The sequence below is a fragment of the Heterocephalus glaber genome, unplaced genomic scaffold, assembly GCF_053883595.1.
Source record: "Heterocephalus glaber isolate CG9 unplaced genomic scaffold, H.glaber_assembly_v1.0 deba00001442, whole genome shotgun sequence".
Taxonomy (NCBI): domain Eukaryota; kingdom Metazoa; phylum Chordata; class Mammalia; order Rodentia; family Bathyergidae; genus Heterocephalus; species Heterocephalus glaber.
In genome coordinates, this window is record NW_028258296.1 from 50505204 (window position 1) to 50528399 (window position 23196).

At 40.8% G+C, this 23196-nt stretch overlaps 1 protein-coding gene across 3 annotated transcripts in view; it reads left to right on the top strand.

Annotated features, from left to right (window-relative positions):
- Positions 1 to 23196, top strand: part of Slc22a15 (solute carrier family 22 member 15) — a 70949-nt gene that overhangs the window by 37057 nt on the left and 10696 nt on the right. For all 3 annotated transcript variants that reach the window (XR_002397974.2, XM_087213306.1, XM_004853796.3), the window contains 6 exons: positions 81 to 213; positions 860 to 1024; positions 7742 to 7871; positions 11830 to 12045; positions 15230 to 15370; positions 17624 to 17709. Coding sequence is in view for 2 of the 3 variants with exons in the window: in XM_087213306.1 (XP_087069432.1) it covers positions 81 to 213; positions 860 to 1024; positions 7742 to 7871; positions 11830 to 12045; positions 15230 to 15370; positions 17624 to 17709 (871 nt within the window). In the remaining variant the exon portion in view is untranslated. The remainder of the gene's footprint in view (positions 1 to 80; positions 214 to 859; positions 1025 to 7741; positions 7872 to 11829; positions 12046 to 15229; positions 15371 to 17623; positions 17710 to 23196) is intronic.

Below are 23196 nucleotides of genomic sequence, written 5' to 3' on the forward strand. Positions count from 1 at the left end.
CTTTTTAATAGCTAACTCAGTCCATCCATTTTTTTTCCTGTGATCTAAATGTCTCCCTTTTATTTTTTTTCTTCCTCCAGTGGTTTTTAATTGCCAACAGATCTTACAAAGTTAGTGCAGCCAGCTCCTTCTTCTTCAGTGGCGTGTTTGTTGGCGTCATCTCTTTTGGTCAGCTGTCGGACCGCTTTGGAAGGAAAAAAGTCTATCTCACAGGTAACCTATCAGAGTGTCCGTGAACTGAGTAAGAGCTCTTGTGTCCCTGAGATTCTCAGGGAAATGACAATGGGACTGTTTGCTTAAAGTCCTTGGAGAATCGGCATGTGGGGACAGAGTTTTTCATTACACGGGCAAGAAAGCGCACTTCAGTCAGAGCTGATTCGGCCAAGTGGTTTTCAGTGACCAGCTCACCAGGTTAAGGCCAGAGATTTGTGTTGAAAACTTTCGGTATGTGATGGTGCTTTTTGCCGCCCCCAAATTGCAGTTTATGCTGTGTTTCCAAGGAAAGCAGCGAAAGATGGAGACAGTCTTCTAGATGTGGTTTTCACATCTCCCGGTGCTGATTCATTTCAAATGGGCTCCGCAGGCCTTGGTTGGCATAGTTCACTTGACAAGCTGAGCATGGATAAGCTGAGCACTATTTTGAATAATTGAAAATTCTGTGCAATAGACAGAAATTGTGAAGCAAAAAAAAGCAAACCCTGGCGTTCTGTTAGTTTTCAAGAGAGACTTAGAAAAAAAACCTAGTTCAGGAAATTTACGTTTATGAAGGTTTATTTTACAAACTAATGAGTATAATTTATTACTTTCAGCAACTGCTGATTTGCTTCTGGACCACTGAATACTGTTTCTCTCTTTCTAGGTTTTGCTCTTGACATCTTATTTGCTATTGCAAATGGATTTTCCCCCTCGTATGAGTTCTTTACAGTAACCCGCTTCTTGGTGGGCATGATGAATGGAGGGATGTCGCTGGTGGCCTTTGTCCTGCTGAATGAATGCGTGGGCGCCGCCTACTGGGCTCTGGCAGGTATTACTCACATTCATGCAGATCTGGACATGTTTAGTGGCTCTGAAAAGCCTTGCAGGGAACCAGTTTATCCCTAGAGCCCAAAAATGCATTTGAACTTAAGATGTCTTCTCCAACTACAGACTGAATAGTGCTTATTCCAAATGCTCAGGGCCGGAAGTGTTTCATATTTCAAATTTTGGAATATTTACGGATACACAATCAAATGTCTTGGGGAAGGGAGCCTAGTCTAAACACAAAATGCATTTACATTTCATATACACCTTGTGCACATCGTTTGAAAGTAATTTTATACAGTATTTTTCATGCACCTGCGTTTTGACCAACCCATTGCATGAGGTCAGGTATAGAAATTTCTACTTGGTGTCATGTCAGTGTTTAAAAAGCCAATTTTGGAGCATTTTAGAATTTGGATTTTCATATTAGGGATGCTCAGCCTGTATTAGATTCTCTTTCCTGAGTTTGATCTGTGTGAGTTCAAGAAATCATTTAATTCATATTCTGCAGTAGAAAGTCCCTCTGGTGCCTGCCTCCCCGTGAGCTGGTCACTCGCCCCATGACATGTCTCCAGACAACTGGACAGCATTCCTGGAACAGCACTGACTGCTCTTTACCCAGAGTGGGAGATAGTACAGAGAGAGCAATGCTAGAAACTCCTTTCTTGAAACCTTGTTATATTTTCTTAAATCCTTGTTCCATGGCCTTTCTCACTTTTACTCTTCTGTTCAAATCAATACATGGTATGATTGTAGCATTCCTTTACTGATGCTAAATATCCTACTTGAAGCCATATTCTACATTATTTTTCACAATCCCATCATCTCCTCAAGAACTACCTATATAGAGAAATAAATGATTATAACAGTTGATTTGACTTAAAATACTGTCTGGAGAGAGTGCCTGTGTCTAAAGATTCTGCTTCTTGTATCATAGGATACAGTGATAACTTTTTGTTTGTCTTGCTTTCATTCACTTGACAATCACTGATTACGATTTTACCATATGGAAACACGCTGACTAGTGACTGATAAAAATGCACCTAAGTGAGGGTGTATATGAGAGAGACTAATGCCCAGGGCTGGCTATCATTTTCTGGGCATCTATTACATGCCAAGTAGCACACTGGGCATTTGACATTTATCTGTAATATTCCCAGAGCTCACTGTTAAGAATTTCTACCCTCATTTTATGGGTAAGGAAGCTGAAGCTCTGAGAGGGGAGGTGACACATCTGCCCACAGCTCATGACTGATAGGGCCCACTGAAGCACAGGTGTGGCTGACACCTAAGCACACATCTTCCCACTGTCCCTTAGGACTGCCCTTGTGGGATTTCAGCATGTCATGTCACTGAACCTGGTCAACCAGTGATTTCTAACTGGTGTTTTGGAATGTGTGCAGGCTCTCACACCGAGCCAAGAGACAGAGGCTAAATAAAATAGACTCCCGCTCTGTGTATATATCCATGAAGCTGATGTTGAGCTGAAGGATGCCCAGGACCAGCTCCATCCTAGACTGACAGACTTCCTGCTGGTCCTCACACAGTATGTTTTGTGATTTACTTCCTCTACAGCAGCTTTCAGAGACTTTTGGGACAAGCTGCTTATTTCCTCCAGCCCAGCTCCTAAGGACTCCTAAGGATTCATGAGCAAACTTCATTAGAGTTTTCATTTTTCATTGAGACTTTAGTGTCATTTCTATTGTTTTCTTTTTGGTATTGGAGCTTGAACCTAGCACCTTGTACATATTGAGAACTAGGCAGATGCCATACCACTGAGCTGTACAATGTCATTTTTCTGAAGCATGAGATCAGACTTGCTGAGAGGAATTTTCCAAGGAATTAGTGAAGTGATTGTTGCCACTCCCTGTATGCAGAGCAGGCACAAAGGTGGCCTCTCCTGTAGTTTTGGTTGACTGGAGGCCCAAAGTCTTATGGACACTGAGCATCATAACTACATATTTTTCAGGCACTTGTACATTTCTCTATTAAAATCACATTTGACTTTAGTTCCATAAAATTGCTCTTGGAAAAAAGATGTGTTTTACCCTCCCCCTGCCAGATTATCTAAGGATTTTTTCCTGGTCTGTTACATATGGTGTGTAAAAAGAAAAACTCCTTGGTCCCGTGTTCCCTTGCCAGTCACATAAAGCCAGTGGAAAGATTCCTGTTGAAGGGCTTTAACCTCCCATTCTTGCCCTTGAAGCTGGGTTAAGATGAGGCAATTAAAATTTCTGTAGCAAAGAAAAAAGGAAGGAAAGAAAAAAAACACTAACAGTAGAGCCAGATGGTTGCCCAATTCAATGTGAAATGGAGAGCGAGTGACAGCGCCCCCTGGAGGCCAAGACTCGGACCTTATGAGGGACGAAAGGAAGGCTCCAAGGCAGCGTGGATCTTCCTAGGAATTTTGTCCTTGGCCTTTCTTTCCAAGTTGATTTCTTTCCAGCACAATCTTTTTTTTTTTCGTACCGGAGATCGAACTTGGGACCTTGCGCTTGCGAGGCAGGCGGCGGAACCACTGAGCTAAATCCCCCGGCTCCAGCACAATCTTATAAACCCCCGTGGTTTCTAACATGTAATGAGCTGCAAGAAGTTGGGACAAAACCCTAAATGTTTAGCAATCAGGGATTCATTGGAAATAGCCTAATTATTTTTCTATAAAAAATTAGCTTGAAAAATCATGCCCGATTACTAATTTTGTAGTATAGATAGTGTGTAAAGTATGAACAAACAAGGCACAAGTACAGACTGAGAGCATCTATTTCATCCAGGTGCAGCGTAGTGCATAGCAAGAATGAGGCTAAACAAAAGTTACTGAGAATTTAACAAATGAAATAAAATACTAAAGCTATGAAAATTCCACAATGTATTTATTTGTCTTAATTTCTCTTTGTACCATAAAGAATTGATTCATACGTCAAATGTAAAGAATACATATAATCACACCCATCTCCAGACTACCCGTTACTGTATCACTGTCCACCTTGGAAATCTCTTCCTGTCCGTCCCTGCTCCGCAACTCCCACTTATTAACAAACCCTGTCATTATTTTTTAAAAAGCACTTTGGATAAAATAAGTAGATAAGACAGGGATGGGTAGGAGACAGTCCCTGCTATCTTGAACCTTGTTTTTTAATTAGGAGAAGCAAAGCAAATATGACCAATTTCAGAAAATTCTAAAGATGGTGAAGAAAATGAAGCAGGCTGATGGGCTAGACGTGATTGTGGGAATAGCGACATTGAAAAGGGTGGTTAGAGAAAACCTCAGTGCAGTGTAGAAGTTTCATCTAGGACATGAGTGAGGAGGAAGCTCTGGCATATGACATTCAGGAGAGCATTCTAGCCAGGGACCAAGCCAGAGGCAAGAAGGAGTTTCTTCCAGGCCCTGAAAGTTTCCCTGTGGCCACCCTCCTTTGAGGGGATGAAAGAAGTGAGATAAGATTGGGAGGAACCAGATGACAGAGGGGCCATGCCCAGCCAAATGAGGAATTTATTCTTTATTCCAAGTGCAGTGGGAAGCCAGTGAGGTACACTCCCCGGAAGAGCAATAGAATCTCATACACAGAAATGCTGCTCTTGGAGGCATGTAAAGAAGGGGCAAGAGGAGGAAGGAGAAGCTGGGGAATCAGCTAGGAGACAGGGTAGCTGGCCACAAAACAATGGAGACCTGGACTCAGTGGAGCTGTGGAGGGGGAGAGAGGGTGCATTTGAGCTGGGACACGAGCTGCTGCTGGATCAGCGGAAACAAGGAGAGAAAGAGGACTCAGGGAGACTTTAGGGCTTGTGTCTGAAAATGGGGTAGAACATTCATGCCATTTACAGAATGCAGTCAGAACTAGACACTGTTTTCTGTTAATGGAAATCAAGTGTCTTAGAAGAGCCTAGGGGTTTTTTGTTTTCATTTTTTTTGGTTTTTTGGTTTTTGTTTTTTGGTACCGGGGATTGAACTCAGGACCTTGAGCTTGTGAGGCAGGCAGCAGCACCACTGAGCTAAATCCCTGGCCCTGGACAGTGTTTTCTAACCTGCCAAAAATGTGGCGTTTACTAAATGCAAATCTAGTGGGAATAGCAGACTTGAAATTAATTTAAAATGAGGAGAAAATAAATCTGAAAAATAAGTGTAAAAACCCAAAGGTCCATGAATAGTTACAAAACTACCTGTAGTAGCCCAGAAGTGCAGTATTTGACGTGTTCCATTTTTAAACTAATTTCTTGAACCAGATAACTTACAGCTTTACCACACCTGTAGCTCTAAGGGTTATCCCTGCGGTCATTTCTGCGCACACATATGTAGCTTCCGTAAGATTATCTATTGGCCCCTCAAATAAAACATACTGCTTGCTTTCCTCCTACAATTGAGATCGTCTTGTGGGACTTCTGCCTCCATAATGCTATCACAGTACTTCAGGTCACCAAACCAGATGTTGTAAATCATGTCTGTCATATCCAGTCGAATACCAATTCTCACCATTGTGACAAAGACTGGACTCTGAAGAGCCTGCATAGAGTGGGAAATCATGCCATCTAACCAGGTAATGGTGCCAGCATCAGAGATGCCTGGGACCAGGAGGCTAGATGCTTCTCATCTCTCCCCCCATCCTCTCAGGAGCTGCTTTTGCTTAGTGAAAGATGGGGCGAAGCAGGGCCAAGTCCGGCACTTGAAGTCCTGGGTAAGAGGTCTCCTGGTTCCACCCTGCAGCTAGGGGGGCTATGATCGGCAGCCAGCACTCGAATTGCAAAGATGACATCAGATGGGCTCAGTTCTGCAAGAGAGTGGGATTAGAGGGCTCTTGCAATTAGAAGGGAAATTGAGATTGAAAATATTGCAAAATGGAGGCTTTCAGGCTGCTTTTAAATTTTTCTTTTCTTTCTGTTAGTAGATATAAAAAGCTAAACCCAGATTACAGTAGAACAATATAACATTTCATATAACATGCATCATTATTTCATCTGAAACTAACAGAAACTACCCTTTGAAGTGGATGTTATTATTTCTCTTACACCAATGAGAATACCAAGGCTCAGAGACATTTAGTGACTTGCCCAAGGTCACACAGCAGCATGTGACAGAGCTCCGACATAGGGTCCACACTTGGACAATTGAAACCATCCTACCCTCTGGGTTGTCTTCTCTTTGCCTACATTGCTATCAGTGGATACTAACATTTTAGAACCATTGTGAGCAATGAGAAGAAGCTTTATTCTTGGACCCAGGTGCTGTTTGCTGCACTGTAATGAACCAGTCATAGCTATTGATTATCTTAAATTTCCAGGGAAATCACACTGTCCCTTTCCCTTACTAATCAGAGCGTGTGTTCCAAGCACACTGAACATAGCGCTGTTGCATCAGTTCCCCTTTTTGCTTCCTCCTTTTCCTCACTAAGGCAAATATTATGCAAGTCATTATGTAGTGATAAGCTATGAACAGCAATCAGAAAACATTTGCTTCATAGGGTTATTGTAGAAAATTTTTATAGTGAGCTCATCAAAGTCCTGTTGCTGTGGAATGTCCACAGAGCTGCCTTTCCATAGAAGAGAAAAGAATGGTGAAGAATGCAGCCCTCCAATGAGACACACCTGGATACAAGTCCCAGCCTTGCCACATACACCTCCATGTCCTTATGCAGTTTTCCTTAATCTCTCTGAGCAATTTCTTCACTTTAGTATGTGATTGATAATGGTACCTGCCTAATAGAACAATGTGTGCAAAACTATTATACTCCATAAATAGCTTTTCAGGAGACTAATAATGCTAATAGGAATATAGGAAGTATATCAAAGGTGTGGAAAAATGCAAGAATATAGGGTAAGTCAGTGTCTTTAATACTCACCTCAATACTCCTTTGAAACAAGTGTAAGATTACTTACAATTCCATAGTTGATATTTTTTCATCACTGTGCTGACAAAAATCCATGCTTCAGAAATCTTATGTTCTACTTGGGAGAGATGGGCAAGAGCGAAATAAATGTAAACTGTCTTACATCTGATGGTGATACATTAAGAGAGGACAGTTGGTAAAGAGAATTAGGGAATGGTCAGTGATTTAAGGTAAGGATTTCAAGGATAGGCTCTATTGTAAAAATTAAGACCAGCATTAAAATAACTGTATGACCTGAAAACCATATTACTCATATGGCAAGAATATCTCTAAGTCTCAGCCACATATTCTCCCTCACTTCGAACACAACCCTGTTATTCTTGCCACATTCAGAAGCAATTCTGAAAGCCCTTTTTAGTGAGTGCCTTTAGTTGTATCATCCTGGCTGCCTCCATGTCCTAAATCGATTCAAAATGTCTACGGCAATTTCTGTGAAAGGAAAATGTTATGGCGTGTCTTCATCTACCTTATTCACCAGATCTGCAACTTCTGGCTCCTGCCCAAAGTCAAAATGATCATGAAGATAAACTACTTCAGAAAGTGACAGGAATGGGATAAATGTGTTTGGATGAGAGAGAGTATTTTGAGGGAGATTAATGGCAATGTGTCTTTTACTGAAATACTTAAAAATTTTAAATAGTCCCTGTATTTTATGATCAACCCCTTGTGGTTGTATTTTCTGATGCTGAGTGTCTGTGTGGATTTTTCCTTTCTGCTCTGCGTCTCACCTTGCCAGGGTAAGGCTGACGTCTCACAAGGAAGTGATCAGCTCTGTGACTTGGGATTGGAAATCGCTGCAGACCATGCTTTCTCCAGTGACAGTTTTCTTTTTCCTGAATTAGGATCCATTGGTGGCCTCTTCTTTGCAATTGGCATTGCCCAGTATGCCCTGTTAGGATACTTCATTCGCTCCTGGAGGACTCTGGCCGTTCTGGTTAACCTACAGGGAACAATGGTCTTTCTTTTATCTTTGTAAGTAGTTTTTCTTCTTAGGGTTTCAATTCAGTAAGTGAATTTGGGTCGATGAAGAGTTTTCCCTTTCAGGAGCTTGCCTGCACTGACTTTGGGGAGGAGCTAAACTCTGCAAGCAATGTTCCAATTCTTGACAGCTCCTGGGAAGAGAGGTGTTGCTTAATTAATTCAGAATGCAGGTATTCCTTGTTTAAAGCAACCTGTCAATAGAATGCATTTTAACCTTCAAATCTGGCATAGGAAATCAATTTCTTTTTAAAGCTAATGCCTAAAGTGAAAAGATCTGCATCCTGGATCAGACCGTGGGGGTAGGCGTGTAACTCAGTTGTGATATCGTTGAGCCAGGTATTCATACTGAATATCCAGTGACAATGTTCCATCCTACAGGTGAGTCTCAGTTCAGAGACCCTACATGTGGATTCTGGAAGAGTGTGGCGTGTGAGAGGCATCGTTAGACCAGAGACTCAAAGCAGGACCAGGATGATTTGCCTGGTCAAAGCAGGGCTTCATAAACAACTCCCCAAGGGTCCACACCAAGTTCAGTCCAGTTCACCACACGTTCTGATGTGGTTTATGAAAAGTTTTTCTTCCCTGAGGTTTCAGATCTCGAAGTTTAATCATTAAAATCTTTGGCGTAAACAAAATTTTCAGCTCATAGTGCCAGCATTCTTTTGTGCCATAAAGTGGCACAAAATAAAATATTACCACTGATAGTATTTTAATCCAGATAGTGGCTTTTTATTCAGGTTTTTTTGTGTGTGTGTCGGGGATCAAACTCGGGTCCTTGCACTTGCGCAGCAGGCGGCGAAACCACTGAGCTAAATCCCCGGCCCCCTTTATTCAGGTTTTTAATTGACATTTGGTGGGAAATGAATTGAAATTTGTTTTTATACTGACTTTGAAAGAAAGAACATTAAGTGCAGCAATGAACACAGTGGAAATAGTAACAGTAATTGATTAGCTTATATATTGTGCATTTTTGAAAGTAATAAGTGAGTACCTCACATAGTATCTTAGTAAATAAGCATTCATGCAAATCTTGATGAATGAATGAGTCTTCTTTTCAGGTACTTAATGAAGCTCGTACTTCTCCTTTCAGCGTGGCTCTCTTCTCTCCTTCAGTAGTCCTGAATCATTCTGCTTTTCTTTTTCTGTTTGTGATCTGAGTTAGTTACTGCTTAGTACTAGATGGACCTGAATTGGAAATGAATTCAGGTCACGCACAATAGAAAATAGAAGGGAAAAGCCAGGTGAGATTTAAATACATACTTATTCCATTAAGCTGGGAACAGAAGGCCTCCCACAGGCTCTTCTGCCATCTCCTTTCTCTCTCCCGCCCAGTTTCCACACCTCTTCCCGGCCCACCAAGCTGCAGGTTGTTCCCAGTGTGCCTCTTGCGTTCTTCTGCTCCTGGCTCTACCCAGGGCTGTGCCTGCACTTTCAATGCCCTCCTCTCCATTTCTGCTTCTTCAGTTAATCCTCAACCACCCTCTCGGGGGAACTGCCATCCTCCCCAAGCTTTTGCAGGCCACACCCCCATTACAAGTCATTCTCTTTCTTTAAAGAATTCCTCACCAGGTATTGGGACCCCTTGTGTGGCCCTTGTTTTTCTGCCTCAAGCTGGAGCTCCATCTCCCTGAACCCAGAGCCCTTGGACAGCAGCAGGCTTTTTGCTCAAGAATTGTATTTCCTCCAGCACCAAAGCCACAGCCTTTCATGCAGTAGATTCTTTGTGTGCATTGGACAAACATTTCTAATCACATTCATAGTTAACCATTAGCAACATTATTTTATAGTCATGCCTTGTTTGTCTAGTGGAAACATTTTTACCTAGCTTAAAAATTCATATTTTCACAATATTTGAATTTGAATAGTTTTATTCTTTTCTGTAGATCACTGCCCTCTTACAAAGATTTGCTGCCTTTAAAGATATTCACAGAATATTTGTAAGCAGAAGGATCATGGTTAAGTTAGCATTTACAAAGATGACCAGGCTACTCTGCAGAAGGCAGTGTTTAAAGGCCTGCTTTTTCTTTTAAAAGCACATCTCACTGTTTTGTACGTACAATTTTTCACGTGTCAGAGGTCATCCGCCCATTGTCCATCCAAATAGGCGATCTTTCGTGTGAGTGAACTGTTGGCTTCTCAAAAATGCAAAGAAATACAAGGTCTTAAGTTTGCATGATCAAGATAAATCTTTTCCAAGGAGACATCATTTAGTAGCTCAATCAATTTTCCAAACCCTGAATGTTTTTCAACTATTATCTTCAAAGGTGGTATATAAAGTTTCAAAATTAATATTGATGCTTCTAAACAATTCTGAAAATACAGAGAAGCTTAAGGGTGGAGGCAGTGACTTACATTACCCAAAGGTAATGATCATTAATATTTTGCTGTATTTCTTACTGGTTCTTTTTTACTCCTTTTAATCCTACCTACATTTAATTTTTATTATCATATATTTTCACTGTCTAGTCATCACAGCGTCTTCTCTGTGGTCCTGAACACAGATAGGGTCAGTTGATCCAGCTGACGATTGGTAGACATAGCTTTCAAAGGAACAGTGTTTTACTTGATTATTTACTTGCATATCCGTAATATAATCAAATGGCAATGAGGAAGGAAATAAAGGGATTTTTTCCAAGATGTTGTAGACAGCCTTTGTCCCTGCTGTAGCTGGTAATCAAATGTTGTGCATAAATATTCTCTTCCCCAGTAACAAAACTCCTGGGAAAACTCCTGATTTTGGTTTGCAATATTTGCCTCTCAACACCTGTTACATTGCTTTGTACAAAATAGAAGCGCTCAGTAAATGGTTATTGACAGGCTGGCCGTCCATTAAGCTTCCAAGGCCCATAGTGCTTTTTGCTAATTCACTGTCCTTAAATATTATTCATCCAAGTTTTATTTTTGGCTGAAAATGTCAATTAGATCAAAGAGTACTTGATGTTATGTCTAGTAAACAAAGTTTCCATGTTCCTGCCACGATTTTGTCTGAGAAGTCCTCCAACATGGTGAAAAGTCAAAACTACAATAATGTCCAGGGCTTAGAACTGGGTGAATATAGCAGTGACAATATTTTATAGTTGTATCAGAAAATAACTGTTGTTCAGCGACTAGAAATTAACCCAAAAATAACTTTTATTCTTTAAGGTCTAGGTGGATCATGAAAGGTCCTGAGGACATAATAAAGCTGGTGTTAAAAAAATAAATAAATAAAATAAAAAATAAAAAAATAAAAATAATTTTAAAATAAATAAAAATTTTTTAAAAATTTAAAAATTAAAAAATTAAAAAATATAAATAAATAAAGCTGATGTGTTGGGTGATAGAACATTTTGAAGCAGTAAAACTCAAAAGTAGCTGAGATGTAATAAACTTTTAAAATTTCTATGCCTAGTCTTAAAAAACTCTCCCTCCTAAATAAAATGTCATGATATTAAAAACCCTGACTTGTTAAAAATTTCTTCATCTGATGAGTTAAGAAAAATTTACATTCTCATGTGAAACTTTTTCAGAACTTAAAAAACCTACTCTCTCTGCTGTAGTTTTCCAACTATAACTGGTTAGGATTTAGCACTGTGTTCTTGATCCATGCATTATGAAGAATTTACATTATTTAGTACTATGGTCTTGCTATTCAACTTAAATTTCTTTAAATTTAATTAGTATAAGATAATTTTATATAAAAATAAATGCAAATTGTTTAGCTTTTGACTGGTGTTTTGGAAGCATGTTCTTGGTTTGTATTGATGAATAAGGCTACGTTCACATTGGTACACTGTTGAAAGCAGCCCATTTTCTCTTTCTGTTCATTTTTCATTGGGAGAGTTAAGCTTTAAATGTCAGATGCAAACCAGCTGTGGTGAAAGACTCCATGTACTGAGTGGGTGATTTCTCTCCTCCTTCTGCCCATACGCCTATATGAATACACAGCCTTTAATGACATCTCTTTCAGATTCATTCCTGAATCACCTCGTTGGTTATACTCCCAGGGTCGACTGAGTGAGGCGGAAGAGACACTCTACCTCATTGCCAAGAGGAACCGCAAGCTAAAGGGCACATTCTCACTAACACATCCGGCCAACAGGAGCTACAAGGAGACCGGAAGTTTCTTGGATCTGTTCCGGTACCGGATCCTCTTAGGACACACTCTGATCCTGATGTTCATCTGGTGGGTAAATCTGGGGGGTGTCTCTTCGATCTTCCACACAGGTTGCTAAAGATCTCTCAATATTTCATTCCATCTGCAGAGTTTCGGCGTTTTACCTCGTGTCAGCATGAAGTTGTTTTTCACAAAACGAGGCCTCTGACCCTTAGCACCTGTGGACACTCTGCTTACACAGCCCCATTTCTGTCCACCAGCAGATGAGGGGGCCTGCTGGGTGCATTTACTGAATTTGAGTAGAGATCAGAGACATGTCTTTGCTCACGAGGTACTTATGATAAATATGTAATGCCTCACCCTCAAAGCTGGGGGAGGGGCCAGAAAGAAACTGAACAGTGTCTACACAGGATTTTAGGAGTGCCTACTTTGGGTTGTGGCATGAAGCAGTTCCTCGGCACTTTCCAGCTGCAGTGCCTGGGACCACGGTTTGTGTGGCATTCTATTCACTACCTCACCCCCGGGGAAATGTCCTCTGTTGTGTAGATGGGATCCAGTGGATCCAAAGCTTCGTGTCAAATCAGTGATCAGCACTCCCTGAACTTGATTTTTTGGTTTTAGTGTAGGCCCCCTGTCTCTCAACATACTTTCAGAATTAATGTAATTTGCAATCAGGGTTCCAGATGATTCCATTTAAAGGATGAGTTGTAGAAAGGGGAGACATACATGGCCGCATACAGTTTGTGAGCTGCACGTGTACATTCTGCTACAATGCTGCAAATGTTACTTGGTCCAGTTTGGGGCAGGATCATCATATGTACTGGCCTAAAGGATGGTTTTGCTATGTTGCTTTGTACGGAATAAACTGTAAGGGGTGCATGGGAACCTGTCATGGAAGGATAAGGGACGGTGACTTCATTTGAAAACAGTCTTATAAGTATAAAGCTGAAAAGAGCAGTTTCTTGAAAATAAGAAGCTGAGAAGATGTGTCCATATGGTAATTCTCTTTTTCTACCCACACACTGGCTTCCCTTGTATGAGTAAGGGCTGTGTCCCACCAACTGCCACCCATATGGTTCCTCCGTAGAACTAGCACAGTGTGGAAGAATCACAGATACATAATGAATGCTGAAAGAAGAGCACAAGCTCGGGGGGACAGCGATTAAGAGAACTTTTGAGAAGCAGACCTAGCAATATAGCATAGGAGGTGCTCATTTGAGGTTCTTTCTATTCAAAAGCAAATACTTATAAAGTATGTTCAGGTGCTTAGGGCTCTGTAAAACTATGTTTGCAGATTTCATGGACAGTCAAATCCTCTGCCTTGAAAGAAGTAACTACTTGTTGCAGATAATTTATTGTTTTTGTTTATAAGTTTTTACTTTTTTCTAGGTATATTAATTTTTTCCAAGTATGTCTAGGTTTTGACCTTTACAAGATTTTTTTAAAACCTAGATTTGAGGCCAAGGAGTTTGTCCCTGTTTATTTTATTTCTTACAAAGCCAAAGGGGCTCTTCTCAAATAACCTTCTTCCCTTGGGCTCAGAATATTAAAATGTGCAATAATTGAGGCAATGTCATTCCAGATATTGTCATTCTTTTTGAAGAGGCTATAAAATTCTAAAATCTTTTCTGTGGATCTGTCATTGAAGAAGGCTTTAACGGGACTAAAATTATACCTCTGTGTTTAACATCTGTTCCTTTGGTTATTTCCTATAATAGTGCCGTTTTAAATAGTTCTTTGATGCTCTAAATATACTGTTAAATATTATGCAAGCGCTTTAAATTTTGTTTGGGGCCCATAAAGAGAATGGAAATGATCTTAATAGCTATAATTATGGATCCCAATGACCAGCTCTGTCACAAAGACAACTCACGGATCAGAGGCCCAGCCTTGGGGACAAAAAGGACTCCGGAGCCTCATGTTCTGCTGTCCTCTCACTGCCAGCTGGTACCTAAATTCCCCTATTGTTCTGAACTGGCTTTGTTTATTCTTGTCCTGCCTTGATACCATACCGACTTTGTTTAAATAGTTATGTTTTTTTGGCTGAAATTACTTCACTGGAATTACTGGGTTTTTAAAGATTATTATTGGTGCATGTTAATTATATAGAAGAATAGGTTTCATTGTGACGTCTTCATATATGCATATAAGATACTTTGCTCCTATCCTTTCCTCCCATGGCCTTCCCTTCCCTCTCATCCTCCCTTCCCAAGTCCTCTCCCTCTTCTCTAATAGTCTCCCTTCTACTTTCATGTCTTTTTGGAAGGGCGAGGGATTTGTATTTTATTTATTTATTTATTTATTTGGTACTGGGGATCGAACTCGGTTCCTTGCACTTGCGTAGCAGGCGGTGAAACCACTGAGCTAAATCTCCGGCCCAGGGATTTGTATTTCAAATGCAGAATAGGCACAAACACAGGGAACCCACTGGGAAATGCCATAGCATTGTGTAAGAGTAAAGTCTCTCCTCCAGGCAGAAAGCACTTTAAGAATATTTTAGAAAACTGCATGGATTTAAGTTTATTTAGCCTTGTGCCAAAGTTCTTTGGGGACAGGGAAACAACACACTGCCATCTTGCAGTTGCTCCCTGTAGCTAGGAGGCGCTCGCTCCCTCAGTGTGCTTTGGATATGGTGTGCGTAAACACATCAGGAGCTTTGCAAAGGTTCCATCCCGTTGATCCTCCCAGAGGATCCTGCTCTCTGTGACCCTGCTCTTCTCTTCCCAGTTGTAAGAGCTGTGCTGAGAAGTGCCTGGATCCCAGGTGACCACTGGAGATCCAGGCTTTTCTCATGCCACTTCTCCATTCACCTTCTGTTGGCTTTCTCCGTGGGAGACCCATTGCAGAGTTATTCAGATAATATCACAACTGCGATAAGCAAATGTTCCATAAATTGTTGAGTTAAATAAGGTCAGAATTAGATCTTTGTTTTCTATTCGACGCAGGATGCAGAAATGCTTGAGAAAGCACAAACAATGTCTTTCCTTTTGCAGGGGCGGAGCCATCCATTTTCTTTATATAACAAATAGATACAAATCATTTCCAAAGCCCCCATCATGATTTTGTTTTTTCTTAGAATAAGACGTTCAGATTAAGACAAAAAGCTTAGCAGGAGAGTCAAGCTGATTGCTTGCAGCAGATTGCATTATATGGAACCTGTGCTACTTTAATCTTCTCTGGCAATGTCTTACGTGCTTTTTGTGCCTGTTGTGTTCTTGTCTGTCACCTCCCGGTCCCTTGGCCCCAACTGCAGGTTCGTGTGCAGCTTGGTGTATTATGGCCTCACTCTGAGTGCAGGTGACCTAGGTGGAAATATTTATGGCAACCTGGCACTGTCTGGCCTCGTAGAGATTCCATCCTACCCGCTCTGCATCTACTTGATTAACCAGAAATGGTGAGTTTGGATGAAATAAAGTGCAATACAGAGAATGCACATTTGTGACACACTCACAAACTCATGTACACAAATACCTACACATCCATAGTCAATATCTGCTAATTACCATGGTGATTACTTTCTTTCAGGCCAAATTAAGTTAGAATTCATTTTTTAGTGGAGTGTTTCTTGACTTTCATGTGTTTCAGCTAAGAAAAAGATTTCAACCCAGTATGGAAAGACTCTAGCATCTGAAGGGTCTTGAGTACAGTAATACCTCAATTCATGAACTCAACTTATTCTACGACTTTGGAGAAGACAGCCACATTTGTGTTTGTGTGGGAAAGATGGCCACAGTCATGTTTGTCACCCAATGCAGAGTTTGCAAACAAAAACAAAATTTTGCCAAACACTTTTGTTTGAGAACCAAATTGTTTGTAAACAAAAGCGTTCATGAACTGAGGTACCACTGTTGACTATGTGTAAATTGTTAGGCCCAAGAAATGGGATTATTAGCTACATGATCAATTCAGGTAATAATATGTAGAAGTTCCTCTAAGCAGGAAGACAAAGAATTGAGGGAATTAGACTTTTCTTACTTCCTAAGACCACTTTGTTGAGGGGAGGAAACATTCTGTTTTTGCCACTCATGGTCAATGGCACAGTTTGGAAATGCCTTTTACAAGTTATTTTACAGAGCAATCTTCTGTTTTCTAAAGATCATTTCTGTTGCTGGGTGTGGTGGTGCATGCCTATAATCCCAACACCAGAGAGGCTGGGGAAGGAGGAACACCTCAAGTTCGAAGCCAGTGTGGGCTACATATAGTGAGTTCAGGACCATCCTGAGCTCCATAGTGAGACCCTGTCTCAAAAAATAAAACAAAAAACAAAGATCATTTCTGTTATTTAGTCCTTGACCAACATGACTAAAAACCCTGTTCTGTTTAAGCTTGGAATCACTTGGACTGTGCCCTTTCTCATTTTTCAGAAATTATTCTCACCCACATAAGGCTTCCTTTAGCACTGCACTAGACACTGTTGTCATTGTGTTCCAGCTGAGAGCATTTGGAAGGGCAGGTGTGGGCCCTGTTCACCTGGAGGCTTTAATCCCAGACAGTGCTCCAGATGCCTCCACTCCCCCATGAGTGACTGCAGCTTACCTCATCGTGGTCCAGGACCTGGGTCAGATGCCTTGCTCAGGAAGCTTTCCCCAGCATCCCCAGTTGTGCTGCAGGCCCCTCCTTTGCTGCAGTGGCTTCCTGTGTGTGCCTCTGACAACACTGGCAGCGCTGTAAGGAAGATGTGTGTGTAGAATATTGTGTGTCAGGCATCCCTAACACCTAGCATGGTTGGTGTCTTTTGAAAGCCATCCCATACTGCCTTTAAGTTAAGCAAAATAACCTGGAAAAGAAGACTCAGGACCTTTCCGGCCCCAGCAACTTCCGCCCTAACTCAGGATTAAAATCTGAAGGATGCTACCTTTGGAGCCAGGCAGACCTGAATTCAAGGCTAGGTTTAGCCCCAAGTTAGTTTTATGATTTTGCCAAGTTCTCTTACTAAACCTTTATCATGCTCATCCTCAAACTAGGGATTATAAAATTCCCCTGCCGAAAGTGTTATCAAAATTACATATAATGTTGAAGTTCTTAGCAGAGTACCTGACATGTAGCTGGCCTCTAGAAAAGGACACTTACTAATGTTAATATCTTTTTCCCAGTCTAGAGCTCTTATTTTATAATGGCTTTTCAGTGTGTAATACATTTCACTTCGTTTTAACCCACTGACATAAAATATTTTCTCATTTGTGTTTTTGAGAAAAAGGGAGTTTTTAAAGTGTTTAAAAGTTTTAACTCAACACATTTGAGGTAACCAGAAAATTAAATGAGCTAGAAGACTCTATTCTGTTTTTCAGTTTTATTTTCTAGAAGATGGAGAGTGTAATGGTGCGTGCCTCCAGGTTTGTTATTAAGATTAAATAAGATAATAAGTAGAAAGCATCTAAAACAGTGACTGGGACATAGTGAACACTCATGGAAATGGAAGAATTGGATGTTCTTTTCCCATATATGTCATTTAATCCCTTTTCAAGCAAGTTTCGCCTTTTTAATGAAGGTTATTTTAGGCCTCAGTCAGGCTCCTGATTGTCACTTAGCCCATGAGAAAAAAAATGAAGCCGAGGACATTTAAATAGGAAGGTTGGGAAGAAGATGCAGATGAATTTATAAGATTCACGAGAGAAATGCATAATTAACAAATTTTTGTGTTATTTAGGTTTGGTCGGAAGCGGACTTTAGCAGCATTTCTATGTCTAGGAGGCCTGGCCTGTCTTATTGTAATGTTTCTTCCAGAGAAGAAAGGTATGCCTTTCAGATTTCTATGAGGGGTTTGAACGGTGCTTTTATGACAATGAATCTCAATATAATGGGGAGATTACCATATGCCATGCTTCATTTCTGTGATTGTATATTATTTGGCAATTGTGTGGGGTATAATGGGCCAGATTCTTTCCATTACCTAAACTATTCTCTGGGTGAATAATGTGCTCAGAGGTGTGCTATTAATTTTTGCAGGCTATTAAGCCACCATCTGGGGTAGCTAGGATGCAGTGCTGGTAATGCTAGAGTTGTTTATTTGATGATGAGGACTGGTTGGTTTGGGTCAGAAAAAAATTTCATCCAAGGCTGCAAAGTATGCTGCTCATCCCAGCCAGTCCCCAGACTGCAGATCAGAGACGCTGGCTCTCAGGGGTGGCTTTGGCACCCTCAGTGTTTCCGTCTGTACTCAAGGCACCCCGGTAACAACAACAATAAGAGTATTATTCACTGGATGGATGTGTTCTTGGTCTTACACAAAATGTGAACAAAACATCTTTAGGAAACTTTACTATTTTTAATATATTAGTAGCTTTGCTATGCAAACATTTTCAAAAAATGTCCCTTTGACACCACATCTGACCTGATTATTGCTCCTATACAGAATTTCTGTAGATCATGCAGATTTTCAATGTTTTGTTTTGTTTTTTCCTGAGCACATCTGAGGCATGCCAGTTACTACACTGGTAACTGTGGTTTTGGCAGTGGTTTTCACTGAGGAGGAGTGGGTCATAACAACTCTGCTTCTTCAAGGACAGATAGTATACCAGGAGCCCTGTTTGGGGTCTTTAGGATTTTGCTAGGGCTCCAGGTACCAATCAGTATGAGGTGGCCTGACATAAAGTTTTGATAACTCCTAGAAATGCATGAAGAGGTCATTTCCCATCAGAGCACATCATGTATCCAATGTTCCTCCTGTAAATTGCTTCTCCTGGAGGCTCAGTTGTGCTGTGTCTTGTTCAGGAGCCTGCAAAGCTGCCTGTTCTTATTTTGTAACCCTCCAACATATTTACTCTCCCATTGATCACCTCCTGAAGTTCTGTGCCTTGAATCCAGAGTGCAGATTGTTCATAGAGATTTGGCCCCATATTTTGAGCAACCTAACAGTGATTTTCATGGAATCATGAGAACTTGAAAATTCAGTCAGTTTGCCCATGTCTTTATCCTCTGAGCACATTGGTGCCCTTGCCATTGCTGGTGGAAGGAAACCCCTCAGTTGCCCTGCTGGGGACTATAAGAACAGGGTTCCCCATGTTTTTGTTTTGTTTTATCTGAAGCAAGAAATGATGGGCATCAAACCATCCTAGCTTTGTGCTCAGCAGAATTTGTTTTATATAGGCACCTTGGGAATTCATTTGTTTCTACTCACAGCAGTCCAGTATTCTATTTATCTCACCATAAAGAAAAAGTTTTCATTATTACCATACACATTCCTATAATCCATCACACCTCCACAGGCAAAGCCAATTAATATCTTCCCTTCCTCCTACTTCTTTCCGTACTCCAGGTAGCCCACCCCCTAGGACTCTGTGCATGGCCCCTTCTTGAAAGTACCTCTTATTGTAAATAACAAAACAAAAATCCAAGGTGACAGCAGATGTCTGGGCTCCCACCTAGAGCAGCAAGTGCCTGTGTGTCAAGAGAGCCACGTGAACTCTTTGTTGATTGTCCCCCTTGGTGGACTCCGAGTCAGAAAAGGCCCTGTAGAATGTCTTTCATGCACCATGAAGGTGCTTCGGGAGTATAATACCTTTGTTATGCTCAGGAAAAGTGGATGGCTAGTCTATTTTTAAAGATTTTTTCGGGGAAATAAATTCTCTGATAACCCTGAGTAAATTACTTCTATTTTTAATAACCATTACTGCAAGAATGAGCCTCTTGCACTATAATTGAGCCCAGTCCTTTCACTTGATTCATCATTAGACATGGAGAACAGATGGGCACCTTTCTTTCTTCTTTTTGTTTCGGATAATCCCTTCTATACTTGCGGGGAGTCTTCCAGCTTTCCTGCATTTCTCTTCTGTCAGCTAAAAAAAATGTTCTTTAAACTTTCTTTAGGCCATTTATATTTGCTGATTAAAATATTTTGTTGGCTTTCTCTCAAATCTGCTGTTTTAGACTTTTAAAATAAATGTTATAAAAGTTCTGATAATTCCCTATTAAGAAAAAGACCTCACAGCTAGAAAAATTCTATTAGCATCTTGTGTGAGCTTGCGGATCACTCAATTGCTCACTGATTTTTGCACTCATTTGCCCTCTTTTTTCCATCAAACATACCTGCATACCTGCGTTTTCTCCTTTCTGCCAACTCAGGTACTCCCCCCTCCCCCAGTTTTTTGCTTTTTTGTGGAGTTTTTTGCTTGCTTGTTTTTTCACTGCTGGGGATTGAACCCAGAGCCATTGCACTGAGCTACATTCCTAGCCTTTTCTCTTTTGGTTTTTTTATTATTATTATTTTGAGGCAGGGCCTCCCTAAGTCTCTTAGTTGCCAGGCTGGGCAACTGCCTCAGCCTCCTAGAATGCTGGGATTACAGATAGGCACCACAACGCCCGACCTCAGGTACCCTTTTACTCACCAGTTTCTTTTTTGGCATCTCTATATATCATATATATCATATATGTGATGTTCTCTGTGCCTGAGACATTTGTGGATACTCTAGGAGAGATAGCCAGTAAGTTAGAAAATAGATTTTTGGAGGGGAGGGGGGCTGTGGTTTATAATTACAGTTAAGCAGCCTTAATCCAAAAATCCTAGATCTGAAATGCTCCAAAATCTGAAACTCTGAGCCCTGCTGACATGATGCCACAAGTGGAAAATTCCATAGCTGAACTTATGTAAACTTATGGGTCAAAGTCAAAACACAGATGCACTAAAAATATTGTGTAAAACCCTCTTTCCCCAAAAATAAGACCTAGCTGGAAAAGAATCAGCCTTGAAAACTAGAACTCAAAGCCACACTCCTAAGTGAAATAAACAGGACACACATGTGTAAATGCTGAATAGTTTCTCTGTTGTGAGAAACTGAAAGTGTAAATAAGGACTAAAAGGTATAAGAGATAATGTGAAATAGGAAGAAAAGGGAAAAAGGGAAAGGGGAAGTGGGAGGGGTAGGGGAAAGGAAAGAAGAGAATGGAATTAATATGAGAAAATGAAAAAATGGAAACAAAGACTTTGTAAATAGGGAGGACTGGAGGGGTTGAAGGGAGGGCAGGGGAAGGGGGAAAAATAAGAACCAAGATACAACATGTAAAGGTACAAATTCCCAGTGATGAATGTAATTGTACTTTATGCCTAAAATGTACCAATAGACTTAATGAACTTTTAAAAAATGCCAGCCCCAGTCAGCCTATCCTTGCTTAACCTGCCATCATTGTCCTCTTGCTCGGTGGCTGCTCTGTAAGGCAGGTAAGGCAAGAACAGGCTGATGCGGGCTGGCATTGTTGATCTCTGTTTTTCATGGCTGGTTATTTTCCAGCTAGGTCTTATTTTCAGGAAAACATGAAATTACCTTCAGGCTATGTGTGAAACATAAATAAACTTTTTGTTTAGACTTGGATCCAATCCCCAAGACATTTTATTATTATATGCCAATATTCCAAAATCCCAAAGAAAATCTAAAACCCTTCTGGTCCTAAGCATTTCAAATAAAGGCTACTCAACCTGTAGCAGACAAGGTTCCCACTCAGTATGTATTTCATAGCCTCCAGGTAAATTTTCTCCTCTAGGAATGATGTTAGTGGGTGGCCACTAATTTTTTTCCACAGATTGGTCATCAGACCTAATCTCTGTTTCCGCTGGGAGGTTCATAAGTATCCTAGGACTGGCTGCCGTGTATTAGGAGTTGCCCATGTCCTGGATTTTCCTCTAAGGCAGATGGTATTCTGTACCACTCCAGTTATACAAGGAAACTAAAGTTCACATTAGTCAAGCGACTTGTCCAATGTTACACAGCAAGTAAGAAACACATTGGGGATTTCGGGTCTTTCTGACCCTGAAGCCAGTCCTCTTGGGGGACTGCTGTTTTCCCTTTTAGAGTTTTTTCAGCAAAATACTTATTACAAATGATGATGTGGTCTTAAAGAATTAATGCTGGCTGGTTAGGGCCAGTTCTTAATTAACTCTTCGGCAGGGAGGCTGTATGGGAACTGGCCGGCATGTAAGAGCCTGGGCTGTTGCAGTGGTGCTGGCCCCTCCTCAGTGAAGCTCATGGCAGTTGGTTGTGGTTCCACCAGAGGATCTGAACACTAGGAAGTCTGGGCATTTGCCTGGAGAAAGAAGCCTCACAGTTGAAGGACATGTCCTTAGACCCAACCCAGGGAATCCTGCATGTAGAGCTTCTTTCCTCAGCCTTGATCTGCCCATTCTTTGTCCTTTTGACTTCTCTAGTGTCTGACTTACAAGATTTTGTTCATAAATAAGATCTACGTTCTGGCTTCAAAGAACTTATAATCTAGTGAAGGAAATTAGTGATAAAAAAAATAACAATAAAACACAGTACCATAGGCGAATTGGCAAAAAAGAAAAAAAAAATACTGTGAGAACTTGAACTTGAGGGCATGATAATAATGGAGACCAGCTACATTTCTATTTTAAACAACTATAAAACCAAAGAAAATATGTGTAGGAAATGTAGATTTTCAAATACTGGATGACAGTCTGCAGGGGACAGTAATTCCTGAGAGACGAAAACTAATCCGAGTGAGCTGTAAGAGTGACTTAGCTCAGGGTTTCCAAGCCACGGGGCAAGGAGGGAGCATGGCAAGTCCTGGCACTCTTACTGAATTGAGGAAGTGCTTACTGAAGGCCAAGGTGACTAGAATTTGCCGGTAAAACATGGGAGAAGAGTAAGATACACAGAATCTGCAGACTCCATCTTTTGCTGCTTTTGATCTGTGTGTGTATTGGAAGAAACCACTGAGGGCAGAGGGAAGGCCACAAGAGAAGAGCAAGCAGAACAATCCTTGGATCCCCGAGCCATGAGTGCTCTCTGCTCTCTTCAGCCAGACATTAAGCGTTGGATAGATACTTCCACAGTCAAAGTAGCCCTACACTAAAAGCTCCTCTCTGATTTCTCTGAAGTTCCTAAAAACAAAACTCCAAAGAATCAAGTGATTCTAACTAACTTAACTGCATCACAGAACAAAGACCAAACAATATTTAAGGAAATACAGTAAAATTCAGAGCCCAGTAATGTAATGGTCACAACTTGTGGCCTCTAGTAAAAATTAGCAGGTGTACAAATGAGCAGGAAATACTTTGGACAGTAGGGGAAAGATCAACAGAAACAAAGCAGTGGCACAGATTATAGAGCGAGTAGAAAATTAAAGCAGAAATTATAATATATTTAATGTTTAAGAAAGTAGAGGAAAACATGATCACAATAAGCAGAGTAATTAAAGCTGTATAAAAGGTATGCACAAAGCATCTAGAGATGAAACATACATGAAAAAATACAGCAGAAGGGACTAAAA